The sequence below is a fragment of the Pongo pygmaeus genome, chromosome 10 (assembly GCF_028885625.2).
Source record: "Pongo pygmaeus isolate AG05252 chromosome 10, NHGRI_mPonPyg2-v2.0_pri, whole genome shotgun sequence".
Taxonomy (NCBI): domain Eukaryota; kingdom Metazoa; phylum Chordata; class Mammalia; order Primates; family Hominidae; genus Pongo; species Pongo pygmaeus.
In genome coordinates, this window is record NC_072383.2 from 1,468,105 (window position 1) to 1,488,426 (window position 20,322).

General features: G+C 41.9%; 1 protein-coding gene across 13 annotated transcripts in view; it reads left to right on the forward strand.

Annotated features, from left to right (window-relative positions):
* The window catches only part of ERC1 (ELKS/RAB6-interacting/CAST family member 1), a 511,134-nt gene that overhangs the window by 447,820 nt on the left and 42,992 nt on the right, over nt 1-20,322 (forward strand). For all 13 annotated transcript variants that reach the window (XM_063672288.1, XM_063672287.1, XM_063672289.1 and 10 more), the window contains one exon: nt 8,871-9,059. In XM_063672288.1, the coding sequence (XP_063528358.1) occupies nt 8,871-9,059 (189 nt within the window). The remainder of the gene's footprint in view (nt 1-8,870; nt 9,060-20,322) is intronic.

The window sequence follows — 20,322 nt, forward strand, 5'->3', positions numbered from 1 at the left end:
TTATTAAGCACTCTACTGAGAAGCCACGTCTACCACAGGCTCCAGACACGTAATGAGACCCTCAGTGGCTATAGCCTATCTGTGAGCACTCAGCAGTAGACTTATATCTGCATAGTCTGTTATGTTTGATTTGACACTAGAGTTCAAATAATAAGGTGACTAACTGCAAACTGCCTCTGCCTACTCCCCCAACCCTCCCATGCACAGACAGACGGACACACACACACACACACACACACACACGCCCTCTTATCCTGACCTTGAAATAGCTACCACTCACAGAAGAGTCTCCTCCAGAGACTGGCCTGTCTTTGGGAGCCTTTGTACAGATAAGCTATCAAATCTCATAGTGACTAGACAGTCATACTTGGCTCTTTTTTTGTAGTCCTACGGACTGAGAAGGAGCCAGTAAATGTGTTCCTCATCATTTCAGTTCACATCTTTGTTATGTTGTTCCTTGTTTATTGAGATGCTATCAAGGTCAGGAGGTCCCTTTTGTTTACCCTGGGTAACTCCGCTTGCCTTTCCCCTCCACTCCCAACGCCGCAGGAGAGAAAGGGGAAAATAAAATGTGATTATGAGGTTATTACACTGTTTTGTCCCGTAGGCAACGAGCGTATTGTTTTTCAGATCCATCTGTCCAGCAGACATGTGATAATGCCAAAAGGTGCTGTTGTGCTTGACTGCAGCAGTTACAGCACGTGAGGCCCAGGCCTCAGAGGGTCAGAATAGAGTGTGAGTTATCAATTTCAGTGTTTACGTGTTCACACATGCATGCAGGGAGTTAAAAGCCACCATTTTTCCCTGTGACCAACTGCCTGCCTAGCTTTTCCTTGAAATCCAGCGTCAGTCCTTGTTGGGCTGGCCTGTGCAAAAAGTATGACTCTCTCTTCTCCCTCTTTTGCCTCATGTTTCTTCCACATGCCTAGATTTTTGCCCCTAATGTCTCATTCATAAATCTATAGCCCTGGAACTGTACTGTACGGTAGGGAAACCATTCAGATATATATATATATATATATATGCACTTATATTTAACTCTTCCATTTTTCACTAAAACACAATGAGTGATTTGTGTGGGGAGCCAAGCCTCAAGCCAAGAACTGAGTTGAAAGTGTTTTCTCATCTTTGTTAACTCTTAACAGCAAGAAAGAATTTTGGAACACATTTCTGCTCCTGGAATTTCTGAGTGCAGCAGTAAGTGGCTTTCTGAGTGTCTTTCTTGACTTCTTGATTCTGGTTATCTCATCGACTTTCAGCAGCCGTCCTTTCAGGGTGCATACTGTATGTACCCTTGATTGGTTGGCTTGTAATAATAGCTTCTGTGCCTCCTAGTAGCATTCTCTTCACTTTTCACCCAATTTCCGTGTGCTGTCCTCATCTATATATACATGTTCGCCCACCTGGTGGTGAATGACCTGGTTTTAATGTATCTTACAAGTTTCCAAGTACTAAAGCAAGTATAGAGATGCCCACAGTCTTGACATCCTTTGTAGCACATGAAGAGATACATAGGTATGCTCAGCCAGAGATGTCCTTCCCTCACTAGTAGGCAAGCCCCTAACAGTCTGTTCCCTATGCACATCCCTTAGATTTCTCTTGAGTAGCATTTGTTATGCTGCATAAGGTAAAAGAGATTTTAACTGAATGAAGATTGAATAGGCAGAATGCAGTTAGCAGCTCTATAGTTGAGATTTCAAGATTTATTTTATTCTGAATGCTGTTCCATATCTCCTTACAGCTTTGAGGACGTAACGTTTTCTCTTCATACGTGAATCCAGAAATAAAGAATGTTTTGTTTTGTTTTGTTTTGTTTGCTAGAGTGGTAATGCATCCTTAAAGAAAAATTGGCAACAGATTTGTGAGCTGTAAAACTAAGAAGAAATGATCATTTGTTATTTTCAAAAATGATTCTCATGTTTCTTTGCATTTCAAAACCTGTAGTCTTTTGTGGTTTTCATAGGCACATTTACACTTTGACAGACCATAAAACCCTTTCAATCTGAAACCTTTGGAGAGAGTTTCTACTTTTAGAACCAGATATTTCTATTAGTAGTGAGATTTCTGATTAACATTTATCCATCTCAGTGACCTAGTGGTCCCTGGACCTGAACTCCTAGTGGTAACTGAATTATATGATTTTGTGAACTCTATTCTTTCACAAAATAGCTGTGTTTAAATAAGAACATAACACATTGCTCCAAACCTTTGTGACGAGGCTCGACACACTGTCCTTCATTTTCCTGACCCTGAAGTACATTATTGACTAAGAAGATATCTTAGTTATTGAGGGTAAAGACTTTGAGGCAGAATTAATGAATTTTATTTTCTTGCATCTTTTACTTTTCAGAGTTTAGCTCTCAGCTGGGGCCTCTGGACAAGAGTGCCATTCTAAGATGATAATATTTATGGAAAGTTAATCTGTTATTCTGGGATTTTCTTAATGTAGCCTATGCTGAGAGACAGCAGTACAATGACAGTCCAATAAGAAATCAAAACTACCACTAACATTTATGCAGTTAACATATGGACAGTTGAACCTGCCTCTGAAGACTTCAGCAGGTAAAAAGAACAAAAAGATTTTGTAGCCACTTCAGGGCTCTGAGCCAGCCACAGAAGAATCATAGTAGATATAAAACAATTTCCCAGGAAGACAGTAAGTGATCAATAAATGCTAGCTTTAAAAAAATGGCATCTTTCAGGCTGGGTGCAGTGGCTCAGGCCTGTAATCCTAGCACTTTGGGAAGCTGAGGCAGGAGGATCACATGAGCCCAGGAGTTAAAGACCAGCCTAGGCAATATTGTGAGACCCTTTCTCTACAATAAATTTTAAAAATTAGCCAGGTATGGTGGTGCATGCCTATAGTCCCAGCTACTTTGGGGACTAAGGTAGGAGAATCGCTGAGCCCAGGTGACTGAGGCTTCAGTGAGCTGTGATTGCACCACTGCACCCCAGTCTGGGTGACAAAGCGAGACCTTGTCTCAATTTAAAAAAAAAAAAATTATTATAAAAAATGACATCTTTCAAGGACAAAATGTTAGTACCCCATGAGAAAATACCTTAAGCCCCAAATAATATTCAGTACCTATTCATCTAGTCTTTATGAGGAGGCTGTGTTATACCTCTCAAAATGGTTCTTAGAGTAACTATCTGGCACAGAAACAGTAGAGTGGGACGAGAAAAGCCTATCGGACAGACGTTTCACTCTGCACATTTCATCCAGGTATTCAAGTCACATGGCCCAAGAAAGTGTGTTTAATCTCATAGATGAGTGATTTGCAGAAATGGAGTGCGGTAGAATCTTCTGTTACTATTTGTATTGAATGATACAGGAACAACTTACCTGTCTTCCTAAAGACCATTAGTTATCTAATCTCACTTAAGTGGAAACTAGGTTAAAATAAACACCTTTGGAAGATTACTGGTCTTGTCACTATGCCATGAAATGCTGGCCTCTGAAACCTGTTTGAGAATCTAATACATAAACAAATAAATTCTTATAAGAAGAAACAAAGCTCTTAGTACTTAGCAAAAATGTCTCATCCCTTTTTAAAATTTAAATTTCTTCAACAATTTTGTAAATGTAGCATTGGGGCCATAATGATGTTTTGGCGTCACAGTTGGTAGAAGCAAATATCATGACGAGGTCATTTTTTAACTTCTTTTTTCCTAGTGCAGAAAAGTATATTTAACTATAGTTCATTATAGCTGTACAACCAATTTGGCCTGACCACATATCTGATGATTTTTAGTAGGACCCCTTGCCAGTGTATTGAGGTCATGTATGGAAAAAAGTTATAACTTACGGGTCCTGTAAGGCATTCTCTTTCTACTTGGCAAATGTCCCTCTTCCCTCTTGAGATTAGGCAGTGGCCGTTCTACCTTGTGGGAAACACAGTTTCTTTTCTAAGTGGACTGCTCAAATTAGATGGGAAGAAAAGGGAAGAGATAAGGGCATTTCCCACATGATTGACATGGTTCTTGTGTTCCGAGAGGCTTAAGTAGTTTTTTTACGGATAGATTTGGGGACTATACTAGTTGGGCAGTTTCATATGCTTTCACAATGATACATATTTTGGGAGTATTCCTGGTATTTTGATACCTCTATACAATGTAAATGATCAAATCAGAGTAATCCATCACCTCAAACATTTATCTTTTCTTTGTAAAATGAGTTTTTATCCTGGATAAACAATTTAGAATTTCATTCTTTTTTAAGTTTTCTTTCTTTCTGTCTTTTTTTTTTTTCTTGAGACAGAGTCTTGCTCTGTCGCCCAGGCTGGAGTGCAGTGGTGCGATCTCGGCTCACTGCAAGCTCCGCCTCCCGGGTTCACACCATTCTCCTGCCTCAGCCTCCCAAGTAGCTGGGACTACAGGCGCCTGCCACCACGCCCGGCTAATTTTTTTTGTATTTTTAGTAGAGACGGGGTTTCACCATGTTAGCCAGGATGGTCTCGATCTCCTGACCTTGTGATCTGCCCTCCTTGGCCTCCCAAAGTGCTGGGATTACAGGTGTGAGCCACCACGCCGGGCCTTTTTTTTTTTTTTTTTTCAATAGAGACAGAGTCTTGCTATGTTGCTCAGGCTGGTCTCAAACTCCTGGCCTTAAGCAATCTCCCTGCCTCAGCCTTATTTTTTTTCTTTTTTTGTGATGGAGTCTCACTCTATTGCCCAGGCTGGAGTGCAGTGGTGTGATCTCAGCTCACTGAAACCTCTGCCTCCCAGGTTCAAGCAATTCTTATGCCTCAGCCTACTAAGTAGCTGAGACTACAGGTGCGCGCCACACCCAGCTACTTTTCATATTTTTAGTAGAGACAAGTTTCACCATGTTGGCCAGACTGCTCTCAAACTCCTGACCCCAAGTGATCCACCCACCTTGGCCTCCCAAAGTGCTGGAATTACAGGCATGAGCCACCACACCTGACCTCAGCCTTATTTTTTAAGTTTTCGATTGGACTCTGAAATTTTTCAGAATACCAAATGCCATCATGTTTATTTAATCAATTAGCCATCAGCATAAAATGCATTTAAATCGGTTTGAAATTTTTTTTTTTTTTTTTTTTGAGACAGATCTTGCTGCAGTGCCCAGCCTAGAGTACAGTGGTGCGATCTCGGCTCACTGCAACCTCCCCTTTTCAGGTTCAAGCAATTCTCCTGCCCCAGCCTCCCAAATAGCTAGGATTACAGGCATGCACCACCGTGCCTGGCTGATTTTTGTATTTTTTTGGTAGAGATGGGATTTCACCATATTGGCCAGGCTGGTCTCAAACTCCTGACCTCAAGTGATCTACCCGCCTCAGCCTCCCAAAGTGCTGGGATTACAGGCATGAGCCACCATGCCCGGCTGAAATTTATTTTTTATTAAGAATAAGGACCTAAAAAGTCAGCATCCGAGTCATAGTAGTTGTAGGAGTGAGCTAATAATATCTTTTTAAATTCCGTTTTACTATAAGGAATTTGACCTTCTCAATATGACCATTTATCACATTGTCCCCTTTCTTCGTGGTCACACTTTTTTCTGCCAGTTTGTCAGTCAAAAGTGGTTACCTAAGATAATCAGCTCTTTCAGCCTTTGCAGCCCAGATGTGGCATTTGTGATGGCAGCTCTATACCCACAAACATGCACGTGTGCACTAAGAGAATGGGAATAAATTGCACAAACCCAATGAAAATCCCAAAAGTGATTTTTTTTTTTTTTTTTTTTTTTTTTTTTGAGACGGAGTCTCGCTCTGTCGCCCAGGCTGGAGTGCAGTGGCGCGATCTCGGCTCACTGCAAGCTCCGCCTCCCGGGTTCACACCATTCTCCTGCCTCAGCCTCCCAAGTAGCTGGGACTATAGGCGCCCACCACCACGCCCGGCTAATTTTTGGTATTTTTAGTAGAGACAGGGTTTCACCGTGTTAGCCAGGATGGTCTTGATCTCCTGACCTCATGATCCACCCGCCTCGGCCTCCCAAAGTGCTAGGATTACAGGTGTGAGTCACCACGGCCAGCCCAAAAGTGATTTTTTTAAATGGTTGTATTCGTGAAAGAAGATAGAGAAAACCAAGCTTTTAAAAAATGAGGAATGAAATAGGGATATGTTACTTGGCATCATGGGAGTGCAGTGATAGAACCATTATTAGACAGTTTCGTCATTGGTGCACAAAGTGTACTTGCATTTAAAGTAATGTTACCTTTAAAGACTGCACTTGGAATCCTTTGTAAATTTTCCACAATGAGTATGCTTTTTGTTGTTGTTGTTTTGAGACAGAGTCTCACTCTGTCGCCCAGGCTGGAGTACAGTGGTGCGATCTCTGCTCACTGCGCCTCCACTTCCCAGGTTCAAGCGATTCTCCGGCCTCAGCCTCCCAAGTAGCTGGGACTACAGGCGCCCACCACCATGCCTGGCTAATTTTTGTATTTTTAGTAGAGACAAGGTTTCACCATGTTAGCCAGGCTGCTCTCGAAATCCTGACCCCAAGTCATCTGCCCACCTTGGCCTCCCAAAGTGCTGGGTTTATAGGCGTGATCCACCATGCCCGACCACAAGTATACATGTATGCCCAGAAATAAAATACAATATTTTTGAAAAGTTGGTATTGTTTGCAAAAAACTATCCAACTCCCCCACTCTAAATTCTCTACTTGGTTGAAACACTGTCTTCCTTCTGTGACTGGCTGTGTTGACTGTCATAGGTAGGAAATTCCAGCCCAGAACTGGTACCGTAAACCTGCTGATTAGGAGTCTCTTACACAGCCCAGCAGCCTTCCACAGCAACACTTTGGTGTTTATCGTTTATCCTTAGAGAGAGAGAATTTTAGAAACAAAAGTAATGCTAAATTGATTAATTTTCTCTGGTTTGTCTAGCCAGGCTCCAGCTTCTGTGTTATATACTGTATAGGCCTAAACTGAACTCTGATCTTTTTAGTAAGCTGAAGATTGTTTTAGCCACTAAGCCCTTGCTCTTTATTCTCTTTTAATTATTTCCTGGAAATAGTACTAGAAACAAAGGAAATGTGCTATATTTATTATGCAGCCATTAAAAACATAGTTTCAGTCATATATAATGTAGTGAACAGTACTCACAATATAATGTTAAATAGATAAACAACATATCAAGCAAAACATGAGGTATGATACTGTTAGATGCTGATTCATATAAATTTATTAAAATATTTGGCAGGAAAATTACCAAAATGTTACAAATGATCAAATGATTACTTCTTTTTTTTTTTTTTTTTTTTTTGAGACAGAGTCTCGCTCTGTCACCCAAGCTGGAGTGCAGTGGCACGATCTCGGCTCACTGCAAGCTCCACCTCCCAGGTTCACACCATTCTCCTGCCTCTGCCTCCCAAGTAGCTGGGACTACAGGCACCCACCCAGTTAATTTTTTGTATTTTTAGTGGAAACGGGGTTTCACCGTGTTAGCCAGGATGGTCTCAATCTCCTGATCTCATGATCTGCCCTCCTCGGCCTCCCAAAGTGCTGGGATTACAGGTGTGAGCCACCACGCCCGGCCAGATGATTACTTCTTGATGGAAGTGTATGAAAAGTCTTATTTCCTTTATTTTTCTTTTTTCCCCAAATGTTTTGGAGTAAACTATACATTGCTTTCATAATAAAAACATAAAACTTTGTTTCTTAAAAAACGCTTGTTTAAAAAGAAATAAAGGAAGGTGGCAGGAGCAGTCCTCTGAGGGGGTCCAAGGAGGAATCAGTGTTACTGTGGAAAGTAATACCAGGCCTTGCTTCTGTTGACTTGAAGATTACTGAGCTCCCAATTCATTAGTTAGGCCAGAGGTGTCCTGTTCATGAAAATTGCCAGGCTGGTGACATGCAACAGGTGCAGACCTCTGCAGTGTGAGCCCTGGGAACACACTGAGAACTGCCAGCGTTTTGGCAGTGCTTCACAGTGCTCACAGCTGCTGTGTGTCAAGCAGGTGCTGCTCTAATGCTTCAGTGTTCTGTGATGTGAGGTCTGGCCCCGCTCTCTTCCTCAACACTCCAGGCTTTGACCAGCTACCAAATACCTGGCCAGACTATTGTCACGAGAGCTGTCAAATGAAATCCTGGGGCAGGAGTCATCAGTCATTTAGTGTGCTTCCAGAAGGAATCAAAGGAGTAGCTGTTCAAGCAGGGGAAAGGAATGAGAAAAGAAAAAACGTAGAGCAAGTCTGTTACTTAAGAAAAACACAGAACCAATGTTACAACTAAGAATCTCAGAGTCCTTGGCTGTGAGTCGGGTGTTTGGTGTTATATAGGGATTTATCAGTCACTGGTTCAGAAGAATATCGGGTAACCTCTGTGAAATAAATGAGGGGAGCGCAAGCCAGGATGAGGCAGAATTCGTAATGAATTCCCTCATCACATCTCTTGGCCAAGAAAAACATGCACCTTCTCCAGAGACAGAATTTGTCTTCCATTCCAGGAGGTGGAGGAACACTTGAAGTATATGTAGTCCAGGCTTTCAGATGAGCAGTTTCACTAGCAGTTTTTCGCAATCTACTCATAAACAAGTGAAAAGAGAAATCGTGAGGTAACTGGAGTCTTTCTGTATCAGGAATAGCATCTCTGTAAAAACAAGTTAGTCCCGTGCTTAATCCCTGCCTCGATACAGAGCTATCCGTCTGGTGTGGATATATTAAGCCAGCATTCTCTTCCCGTCTCCCAGAAGGGCGGCTGGGTGTGATAGCGTAAATGTGTGACAGTATGTGAAAATGTTTCTGTAATCCTGAAGATTTCAGTAGTGATTAGAAAAGTTTTAGTCTTTGGTCAATTTTCTTTGACTTGGAAAGCATAAAGAATGTTTGAACCTCTCATTTCAGACTGACCTTGACTCTCCTCATTTTATTTTATTTTATTTTATTTTATTTTATTTTTTTGCCTTAGATCATCCAGCCCCTCTTAGAACTTGACCAAAATAGAAGTAAATTAAAGTTGTACATTGGACACCTGACAGCCCTCTGCCATGACCGAGACCCCCTGATCCTCCGTGGACTCACTCCACCAGCTTCCTATAACTTGGACGATGACCAGGCGGCTTGGGAGAATGAGCTGCAGAAGATGACCCGGGGGCAGGTGAGCCTCTCTCTCGCACTTTGAAAAGAGCCTGTGAAAATCCAGTTGCTGTGTAGGTTGATGCAGTGGGAGCTACCTTGGGGAATCCAGTTGCTGTGTAGGTTGATGCAGTGGGGGCTACCTTGAGGAATCCAGTTGCTGTGTAGGTTGATGCAGTGGGGGCTACCTTGGGGAATCCAGTTGCTGTGTAGGTTGATGCAGTGGGGGCTACCTTGGGGAATCCGGTTGCTGTGTAGGTTGATGCAGTGGGGGCTACCTTGGGGAATCTGGTTGCTGTGTAGGTTGTTGCAGTGGGGGCTACCTTGGGGAATCCAGTTGCTGTGTAGGTTGATGCAGTGGGGGCTAGCTACCTTGGGGAATCCATGTTTAGATTCAAGATTTGGGGGTGGGGAGGGGTTTCCAGATATCATTTTTAAACTGATTTTTAATTGATTTTTTACTGTTTTATTTTTTAAATTCACCAATTAAAAATGTATGTTTCTCATGTACAACATGTAATTTTGAAATGTGTGTACGTCGTGGAATGGCTAAATAGAGCTAACTAACATAAACATTCCCTTACATACTTTCCATTTTTGTATGTGTGTGGCGAAAACACTTTAAAATGTACTCTCAGCAATACATTGTTATTAAGTATAGTCAGCATGTTGTACACTAGATCTTTTTTTTTTTTTTTTTTTTTTTTTTTTTTGAGATGAAGTGTTGCTCTGTTGCCCAGGCTGGAGTGCAATGGTATGATCTCAGCTCACTGCAACTTCCACCTCCCGGGTTCAAGCCATTCTCCTGCCTCAGCCTTCCGGGTAGCTGGGACTACAGACGCGTGCCAACACACCTGGCTAGTTTTTTGTATTTTCAGTGGAGATGGGGTTTCACCATGCTGGCGAGACTGGTCTCAAACTCCTGACCTTAAGTGATCCACCCACCTTGGCCTCCCAAGGTGCTGGGATTACAGACGTGATTCACCGCGCCTGGCCAATTGTACACTAGATCTCTTGAACTTAATCCTCCTGTCTAATTGATATTTTGTAACCTTTCAGCAACATCTTTCCAGCCCCTGGTAACCACCATTTTCCTCTTAGATTCAAGTTTCTTGGCAATGAATAGTCTTGAACAGATATTTGGAATTACCTTTTGAAGGAAGTACGATTCTTGCCTCAGTGTAACTTACTCAAGTATCCGAAAGGGCTGATTTATAAGGGAGAAGGCTAAGGACGATCTGTTAACATTGCCATAGGTTATTCCATGAAGTGGTAGCCACTGAAGGAGTCTGAGTAGTTTAGGTTAATCCCATGTCTTAGACCATTCAGGTTGCTAAAACAAAGTAACACAGACAGGGTGGCTCATAAACAGCAGACATTTATTACTCTCAGTTCTGGAGGCTGGAAGTCCCAGATCAGGGCCCCAGCATGGTTGGTTTCTGGTTCCTTTTGTCCTGTCGCATACTGCTGACCTCATGACCTAATCACCTCCGAAAGGCCCACCTCCTAATACCATCACGTTGGGGGTTGGGATTTCACCATATGAATTGAGGGGAGGAGGGTAAACATTCCATCTATAGTACTCCCTGTACGACATTTTCTGTTTACTGTCACCTGTAAAAATCCAGTGATTTTTTTACATGTTGTGATTTTTAATGCAGTAAAAGACAGGGTAAGGCTAGCCTGGAGACAAAAAATCAGGAATAAAAGAAACAGAGGACAGGATGAGAATAGGGATAGAGTACAGACATGGAAAGTGAAGGAAAGAAAAAGTGAATAAACATTGAGACATAGAAACAGAAAAAGAGAAAAATAGGTCAGTTTTTGAAATATTAACTTAAAGCTCCTTTTGCTCCTAGTTTACTGATAGAAGTCAGTGGTCTTCCTTACCCCTTACAGACTTATACCAACAGAAGGCTAAAGAAATGCACAGGTGTTGTTATAAACTTACTAAAACTTTTCATCAGAACTTTGAAGCTATGCACTATTTCTAGCTAAATACTTTCTATTTCTTAAATATTGTTTGTTTACTCGTGTGTGAAGGTAAATTGTATTTAATACAGAACTTCCTGTGGTGTGATATTAAAGATGACAGTGAAAACCCCCAAGTCAAGAAATGCAAACTGGTGAGGCTTAGAGCTGTACTTACTTTCTCATGATGTGGATATTGCCTAATAGTACACAGACATATTTCACAGCCTAACTAGTTATCCATCATTTATTTGATGTGTAAAGATAAGACCTACTTCTCAAATTTAGCATGTTGCCATAGGAATTTTAATTTCTTTCTTGAAAGAGGAAAAAGATTTGAAGAACAGTATTAAATTCGGCGAGGTGCTGTGGCTCACACCTGTAGGCCCAGCTACTCAGGAGGCTGAGGCAGGAGGATTGCTTGAGCCCAGGAGTTCAAGGTCGCAGTGAGCTATGATTGTGCCACTGTACTCCAGCCTGGGTGGTGACAAAGTGAGACCCTGTCTCTAAAATGAAAAAAAAAAAGGACAGTATTAAATTCAATTCCTAATAGCTCTTTTTGATATTGATAACCATATAGTAAAAATGTAATGGAAATAAATAAATATATACATAATTACAGTGCAACCAAAAGCCCATTGGAAACAAGGCACATGGCTATTCATTTTAGAGACTTTTGCCTTCAGAATTTTGCAGAAAAACGATGCTTCTTAAAAGCAGTGCTGCTGGGCACAGTGGCTCACACCTGTAATCCCGGCATTTTGGGAAGCTGAGGTGGGAGAATCCCTTGAGCCCAGGAGTTCAAAACCAGCCTGGGCAACATAGCGAGACCTCATCTTTACAAATAATTAAAATTATCCGGACGTGGTGTCACACGCCTGTAGTCCCAGCTACTCAGGTAGTTAAGGTGGGAGGATGGCTTGAGCCCGGGCAGTCGTGGCTGCAGTGAGCTGAGATCGTGCCACTGTACTCCAGCCTGGGTGGCAGAGCGAGACCCCGTCTCAAAAACAAGCAAACAACAACAAAAACCACAGTGCTTATTAATGTATTAAAGTTTAACTGGTATTAAATTATTCCTTTGTAAAACAGTTTGTCTTTGTTTTGTTTTTGTTTTTGTTTTTGTTTTGGAGACAGAGTCTCACTCTGTCACCCAGGCTGGAGTGCAGTGGCGCGATCTCAGCTCACTGCAACCTCCACCTCTCAGGTTCAAGCAATTCTCGTGCCTCAGCCTCCCGAATAGCTGGAACTACAGGCACGTGCCACCGTGCCCAGCTGATTTTTTGTATTTTAGTAGAGATGGGGTTTCACCATGTTGCCCAGTCTGGTCTCGAACTCCTGAGCTCAGGCAGACGGCCTGCCTTGGCCTCCCAAAGTGCTAGGATTACAGGAATGAGTGACCATGCCTGCCCAGCTTGTCTTTGAAATGGAAAAGATATTTTTGCTCAGTCCTGTATTTTCAATATGCCTAGATGGACTTAATCTTACCAAGGGGAAAAAAAATCTTCAGAGTGATAGATACCAAGATAGAAAATTTCAAACTAAGGATTTTTCAGCAAGTTTTGAGTGAATGAAACCTGATTCATAGACTTCCCATTGCAGATTGTGTTACAGTCAAGCTACCGCACTCATCAAAACAATTGTGCTCACACGCATGAATTCTGTTAATATTGTCATGTTTCCCTTTAATTGAGAATGTACTTCAGTTACTGAAGTTACTGTTTGAGGTGTGTGAAATTGTATTCTCCCCAATAGTCCCCGCGAAACGAGAGATCTGGGTCATCTACAGAGGAATACAATAACTAACAACCCCTACTATAAGCTTCTTCATGGCTTCTAAAGATTGGTGGAGAAACCAACCCATTTCCTGCTTCCTTACCCCAAGTAAGAATTTAAGGAAGTAATGTAGGCTGTCTAACAATACCAAATGACTTGCCTGTGAAAGTATTGTGATCAGAGTTTGACTTCAGCTTTAAAGGCCAAGAAACAGAAGATGTGAGTCACTGCCAAATATGCATGTTGGTTTATTTTGTGTGCGTGTTTTGTTTATAGTTTTGTAGTTTTGTTTTTGTGATGCAGAGCCTTCTGCTCCTGACATTTGCATTTTTCACCTCGTATCTCCAATGCATTTCACTGCCACCAACACCACCCCCATGAGGACAGGACAAGAACTTTGTCTGTCTTTTTCAATGCTAGGGCAGTGCAGAAGGGAAATGTAGGGTCAGAGCCCCTACACAGTCCCCACTGGGGCACTGCCTAGTGGAGCTCTGAGAAGAAGGCCACCGTCCTCCAGACCCCAGAACAGTAGATCCACCGCTGGTTTGCACCATGTACCGGGAAGAGCCGTAGGCACTCAGTGTCAGCCCATGAAAGCAGCTGGGAGGGGGCTGTGCCCTGCAGAACCACAGGGGCAGAGCTGCCCACAACCCTGAGAGCCCACCTCTTGCATCAGCGTGACCTGGATGTGAGACATGGAGTTAAAGGAGATCATTTTGGAACTTTAAGGTTTAATGACTGCCCTATTGATTTCAGACTTGCCTGGGGCCTGTAGCCTCTTCGTTTTGGCCAATTTCTCCCATTTGGAATAGGTGTATTTACCCAATGCCTGTACCCTCATTGTATCTAGGAAGTAACTAACTTGCTTTTGATTTTACAGGCTCATAGGCAGAAGGAACTTGCCTCGCCTCATATGAGACTTTGGACTTGGACTTTTGGGTTAATGCTGGGGGACTGTTGGGAAGGCATGATTGTGTTTTGAAATGTGAGGACATGAGATTTGGGAGGGGCCAGGGGCAGAATGGTATGGTTTGGCTGTGTCCCCACCCAAATCTCATCTTAAATTGTAGTTCCCGTCATCCCCAGGTGTCATGGGAGGCACCCAGTGGGAGGTAATTGAATCATGGAGGTTGTTACCCACTGTGCTGTTCTCATGATAGTGGGTGGCTTCTCATGAGATTTGATGGATTTATAAGTGCCACCTTTGCCTGGCACTTCTGTCTCCTCCCACTATGATTGCAAGTTTCCTGAGGCCTCCCCAGCCATGCAGAAGTGTGAGTCAATTAAACCTCTTTAGTAATTACCCAGTCTCGGGTATTTCTTCATAGCAGCGTGAGAATGGGCTGACACACCATGTCTTTCTGTTTAAGGTGGGTTTCTTGTAGCGAGCATATATCAAATCAGTAATTGTCTTCTGATTGAAGTGTTTAGAATATCTGCACTTGATACAGTTATTGACATGGTCAAGTTAAACCTATCATCTTTATATTTATTTGTTTCATCTATTTTTTCCTCTGTTTTTGTTTTCTTTTAATTTTTTTTTTGTTATTTTATTTTATTTCCACTAGTGGCTTAAAGCTCAACTCCCCACCCCTTTTAAGTGATTACTCTGTGGTTTACAGTGTACAGTTTTAGCTTATCGTAGTCAAATTTTGAAAATATAATATACCACTTCAGGTATAGTATCGGAATCTGCCAGTAGTATACTTCTATTTCCTTTGTCTCAAACTTTATGCTATCGTTGGCATACATTTTATTCCTCCATATATTATAAACCCCATAGTACATTGTTACTGTTTTTGCTTTAAATCAGTTATCTTTTTTCTATTGTTTTATTGTGGTAAAACATACACAACATAAATTTTACCATCTTAAAAATTTTTACGTGTACAGTTCAGTGTTATATTCATAACGTAAACTATCACCACCATCTATCTCTGTAGCTCTTTTCATCTGGCAGAACTGAAACTCCATACCTGTTAAACAGTAACTCCCCACTCTCCCTTGCTTCACTGTTCCATCTGCCTTCTGATTTTACTACTCTAAGGATTTCATAGAAATGGAGTCACGCAGTGTTTGTCGATTTGTGACTGACTGATTTCATTTAGCAAGGTTCATCTGTGTTGTACCTTGTTTAAGGAAATTCTGTGTCAGAGTTTCCTTCCTTTTTAAGGCTACTGTTTTATATACCACATTTTCCTTATTCATTCCTCCACTGATGAACAGTCGGGTTGCTTCCACATTTTAGCTATCATGAATAATGCTGCCGTGAACATGGGTGTATAAATATCTTTTCGAGACCGCGCTTTCCGTTCTTTTGGTATAAAATCAAAAGAAGAGAAATTGCTGGACTATGTGTTAATCCTATTTTCAATTTTTTGAGGAACCACCATACTGTTTTCCACAGCAGCTGTACCAATTTACATTCCCACCAGCGGTACACAAGGGTTCCAGTTTCTCCATATCCTGGCCAACACATGTTATTTTGTAGTCTTTGGTGTGTTTTTTAAATAGTAGCCACCCTAATGGGTATAAGGTGGCATCACATAGTTTTGATTTGCATTTCCCTAATGATTCGTGATGTTGAGCATCTCTTCATGTGCTTATTGGCCATTCGTATTTTTTCTTCGGAGAAATATCTATTCAAGTTCTCAGCCTATTTATAAATCAGGTTTTCTGTTGTTGTTGTTACTGAGTTTTAGAAGTTCTCTACATATTTAGATAGTTATCCCTAATCAGATATAGGATTTGCAAATACTTTCTCCCATTCTATGGTTACTTCTTACTGTTACTGTGTTAATAGTGTCTTTTGATGCACAAATTTTTTTATTTTCTTGAAGTCCCATTTGCCTATTTTAATCATTTATATTTTATAGAGATTAAGATTATAAAATAATATCTTTCTCATATGTTTACCATTTTCAAAAAGCTTTGTTTTTTATCTGTGTATGTCTGAGTTTCCATCTGTCATCCTATTCCTTCTCTCTAAAGAACTTACTGAGGCTGAGTGCAGTGGCTCATGCCTGTAATCCCAGCACTTTGGGAGGCCAAAGCAGGAGGATTGCTTGAGGCCAGGAGTTCAAGACTAGCCTGGACAATGGTGAAACCCTTATCTCTACAAAAATTTAATTTAAATTTAAAAAATTAGCTGGATATAGTGGTGTGTGCCTGCAGTCCCACCTACTCGGGAGGCCCAGGTGGGAGGATCACTTTAGCTCAGGAGTTCAAGATTGCAGTGAGCTATGATCACGCCACTGCACTCCAGCCGGGGCCGCAGAATGAGACCCTGTCTCAGAAAATTAAAAATAAATTTTAAAAAAGAACTTCCTTTTAAATGTCTTGTAGTACACATCTGCTGATATTGAATTCTGTGTTTTATTTGTCTGAAGGAATGTATTTTTATCACCTTCTGTTATGGCCGGAATTGTGTCCCGCCTCCTAAAATTCCTGTGTTGAAGTCTTAACCCCTCAGTACCTCAAAGTGTGACTATATGTAGAGATAAGACCTTTAAAGAGATAATTAAGTTAAAATGAGGCCATTAGGGTGAGCCCTAATCCATTGTAACTGATACCCTTTTAAGAGACACACCAGGGCACACACACAGAGGAAAACACCACGTAAGGGCAAAGCAAGAAGGTGGCCATCTGCAAGCCAAGGAGAGGGAGGCCTCAGAAGAAATGAAACCTGCTAATACTTTGATGTTGGACTTCTGGCTTCCAGAACTGTGAGAAGATTAACTTCTGTTGTTTAAGCCACCCAGACTGGTATTTTGTTACGGCAGCCCTAGAAAACTGTACACCTTGTTTCTGAGATGTTCTCTGGGCACAGATTTCTTGGTTGACAGGGATTTTTTTTTCCTCTTTAATACTTTTAAGATGTGGTTCCATCTTCTTTTGGCTTGTATAGTTTCTGTTGAGGTCTGCTATATTCATGTAGCTTTGTTTTGGGGTGAGTGGGTTGGTTGGTTGGTTGGTTCATATACCATGTTCTTTTTTCTCCAGAGGCTTTCAAAATATTCCCTTTATCTTTAGTTTTCAACCATTTGATGATAATGTTCCTAGTTGTGTTTTTCTGTATATTTATCTTGTTTGGAATTCTCTGAGCCCCTTCTCTGGATCTGTGTTTTGTTGTCTTTCATTAATTTTGGAAAATTCTTGGCCATTATCTCTTCAGATATATCTTCTGCCCACTTCTCTCTTCTCCTTTTGTAACTACCATTACGTATTTGTTAGATCATTTGATATTGTCCCGTATCTCTTGGATTCCTGTTTTGTTTTGTTTTCTATATTTTCTTATTATACTTGAAGTTTTCTGTTATTAGTTTGGATAATTTATATCGATCTATACTTAAGTTCCCTTTCTTTTTGTGTGTGTGTCGTAATTTTTTATTAAATGTTAAATAGTCTAAGTAAAAAGAACAATGGAAACCAAGGTAAATAAAACTTATGTCTGGAAATATACTTTCCTCTTCTTCTGTCAGGCCATTAGCATCGGGGACTGAATCAAATAACTCACTAATTGAGCTGGGTTTGGGCTTCTTTCCACTCTAGTTACCTTCATTGTGCCACAGGCCTTGAGGTTTTCAGTGGTGGATCGCCACTTCCATACGCTTAGTGTGAGCTCTATGGTGCCGATGTTTCGGTTTCATGCTTCTCTCTCAGCTTTCAGCATGTCCTTCGTGCCTGCACCACAGAGGGCTCTCTCTCCACGCTCTGGTCCTTCTCTAAGCAGTAGACTGTTCTTGTTACTCAGTGAAGACTCAGGGTCAGGCAGGAGTGGCTTCTTCATTTTCCTGCTCCAGTCTTGGTCTTGGTACTTCTGTCCCACCCCCAATGACAGACAACATCTCCCCCTACTCAGCACAGGTCTAGACTGTCGGCTGATTTCCTATCCCTTCCCCAGTAGCAGCAGACTTCTAGTTTGAATCCGTTCATAATTTGGGGTCTGACTGGACTCCGTGTCTCCTTCCTGGCAACGGTTTGCTTTTGCCTAACGTCAGCACAAGAGGTAGAGTTTGTACCCCTTCTCTAGCCTAGGAACAGAGGCCATGAAGGTTGCTGCCCTACCCCTAGCAGCACACAGCTTTTCCTGTCACAGTAGGGCCAGGCTCCAGGCACCGAAGTCTTTCTTGTCCTTCTCTGGGTCTCGTGTTCTCAAAGAATGATAGCCTGAGAATCAGAAGGGAAATAAGATGTTCTTTCTGCTAACCCAATCTGGAAAATCTCTTCCCTGGCAAATTTTTTTTTTTCTTCATATCAAAGGAAAGCCCAGGGTGCAGGTGGAACTCATGGACCTGTCCTCACTGGAGCCAGTCACGCCTGTACCCATGCAGGCCAGAGCATGGCTAGATTTCTCTCGCGCTCCTGCTCTGCCCTCAGTGTTGGCAGGCCCACACCTCTGCACCACAGAGGGAGTGCTCTCTCAGTTTCCTGCTCTGCGCCCAGTCTTTCCAACAAAGCCAGTGGGAGCCAGTGGATAGTGGGTGGATAGTGGGTGTGTACTCCTTTGTGTCTGGGGCTCTGAGGGACTTGAATCTGTCAAGCTGTTTTCTTCCTACCCACTTCAGGGCTGCCACCTCTTCCTCCTGTGCTCTGCTAGAGGTGTGTCCCATCTCTCCTCAGATGGGCTCGTTACCTGTGAATTCAGTTCACCTAGTTACCTTGGGCCTGCCACTCTGATGAGCTAAAAACAATTGGTTTGATTTTGTAGATTGTCCAGCCTATTCTTGTTAGTGTGAGAACAATGTTCTTTTAGGGATTTCTACATTCTCTGCAGAAGTGGAACTCCTTATAAACTTGGATTATTGTCAGTTTGCAAGGTAAAAGAAGAAAATACACAAAGGGCATTATTTTAAGGCTTTCAGCATCTCCTGGTCCTTTGCACATGTTTACACAAAGTTCTCTTTATTCAGCACCCTCAAGCTCTGCCTACTTGGACAGCTGTAGTCTATTAAGTTTATGTGCCAATTTTTTAATACATTTCTGTATAGAACACATATAAAAGAGAGATGATGAAAACAGCCCATTGCATATGCATTCTTCAGCTTTTCGAGTGCTGATAGATAACTGACACTTTTAACTTGTGCTTACTTGGATAGGAGAGGTGGACTATTTGAAGAGCCAGAGAGAGAACATGCTAACGTCTCATGTCCTCAAAGAATGATAGTATGAGGCTAGGCCTAGTGGCTCACGCCTATAATCCTAGCACTTTTTGAGGCCAAGGTGGGCGGATCACTTGAGGCCAGGAGTTCGAGACCAGCCTGGCCAACATGGCAAAACCCCTCTTTGCAAAAATACAAAAATTAGCCAGGCCTGTAATCCCAGCTACTTGGGATGCTGAGGCAGGAGAATCGCTTGAACTCAGGAGGCAGAGGTTGCAGTGAGCTGAGATCACGCCACTGCAGTCAGCCCTGGGGGGAAGAGTGATACTCCGCTCCCCCCCCCCCGCCCCGCCCCACCAACACTGGTTGAGGTGTTCCTTCTGCTCAAACGGTTTGAAAAACCTTTTATGACCAAGTAAAAATAAAACCCCAGGAACATACTCAAGAGAATGGTCCCCACATCGTACACATATTCATTCTCTCTCTCTCACACGCACACACGCACACACACACGTGCTCACAGAGTGGCATAGTAGAAAAATAATGACTCTGGGTTCAAAGTCCAGCTCTGTCATTTTCTGGCTTTGGGACATGGAACAACTCTTAATCCTTCTGAGCCCTGGTCTTTTCAACTGTAAAATAGGAATAATACTTGGCCCCCAGGATTGCTTTAGGCTTAATGAGATATTATTACCTAAATAGTTACAAAGAAACACCCTGTAGTAGTGTATTAAAGCAAGTGAATGTCAGGCCATATGTTCAATCATGAATCACTTTATCAAAGGTTCTCCCTATAGACTAGTTAAGCTTTCTCAATTCCTTAAGCTTTTTAAGACAGTTGTACACTTGGCACTTGTTCTTGTACAACCCATTATTATATCATAAAGAATAAAAATAATTCAGATAGATTGGAAAGATGAATAAATCTTGTCTTTAAAAAAAAAAACCTAGGCCGACCCCAGTGGCTCGCACCTATAATCCCAGTGCTTTGGGAAGCAGGAGGATTGCTTGAGGCCAAGAGTTCCAGGCCAGCCCAAGAACATAGTGAGACCCTGTCTCTACAAAAAATAAAAATAAAATAAATTAGCCAGGCGTGGTGGCACACATCTGTAGTCCCAGCTACTCACGAGGCTGAGATGGGAGGATTAACTTGAGCCCATGAGTTCAAGACTGTAGTGAGCTATGATTGCATCACTGCACTCTCGCCTAGGCAACAGAGCGAGACACTGTCTCTTAAAATCAGAGATGAGAATATGACTTTTTTTGTCAGAGTTATAAACTGACAAATTAAAACTCACTGCTATGAATAGAGAAGGAATTAGGAAGTAAAGACATATCATTATGTCAGAATTCCATAATGGTCTATTTAGGAAATATGACGATTGCTGTCATTTTATTCCTGGTGCTATACAATGGACTGAACTGGCATTGATTTACTCC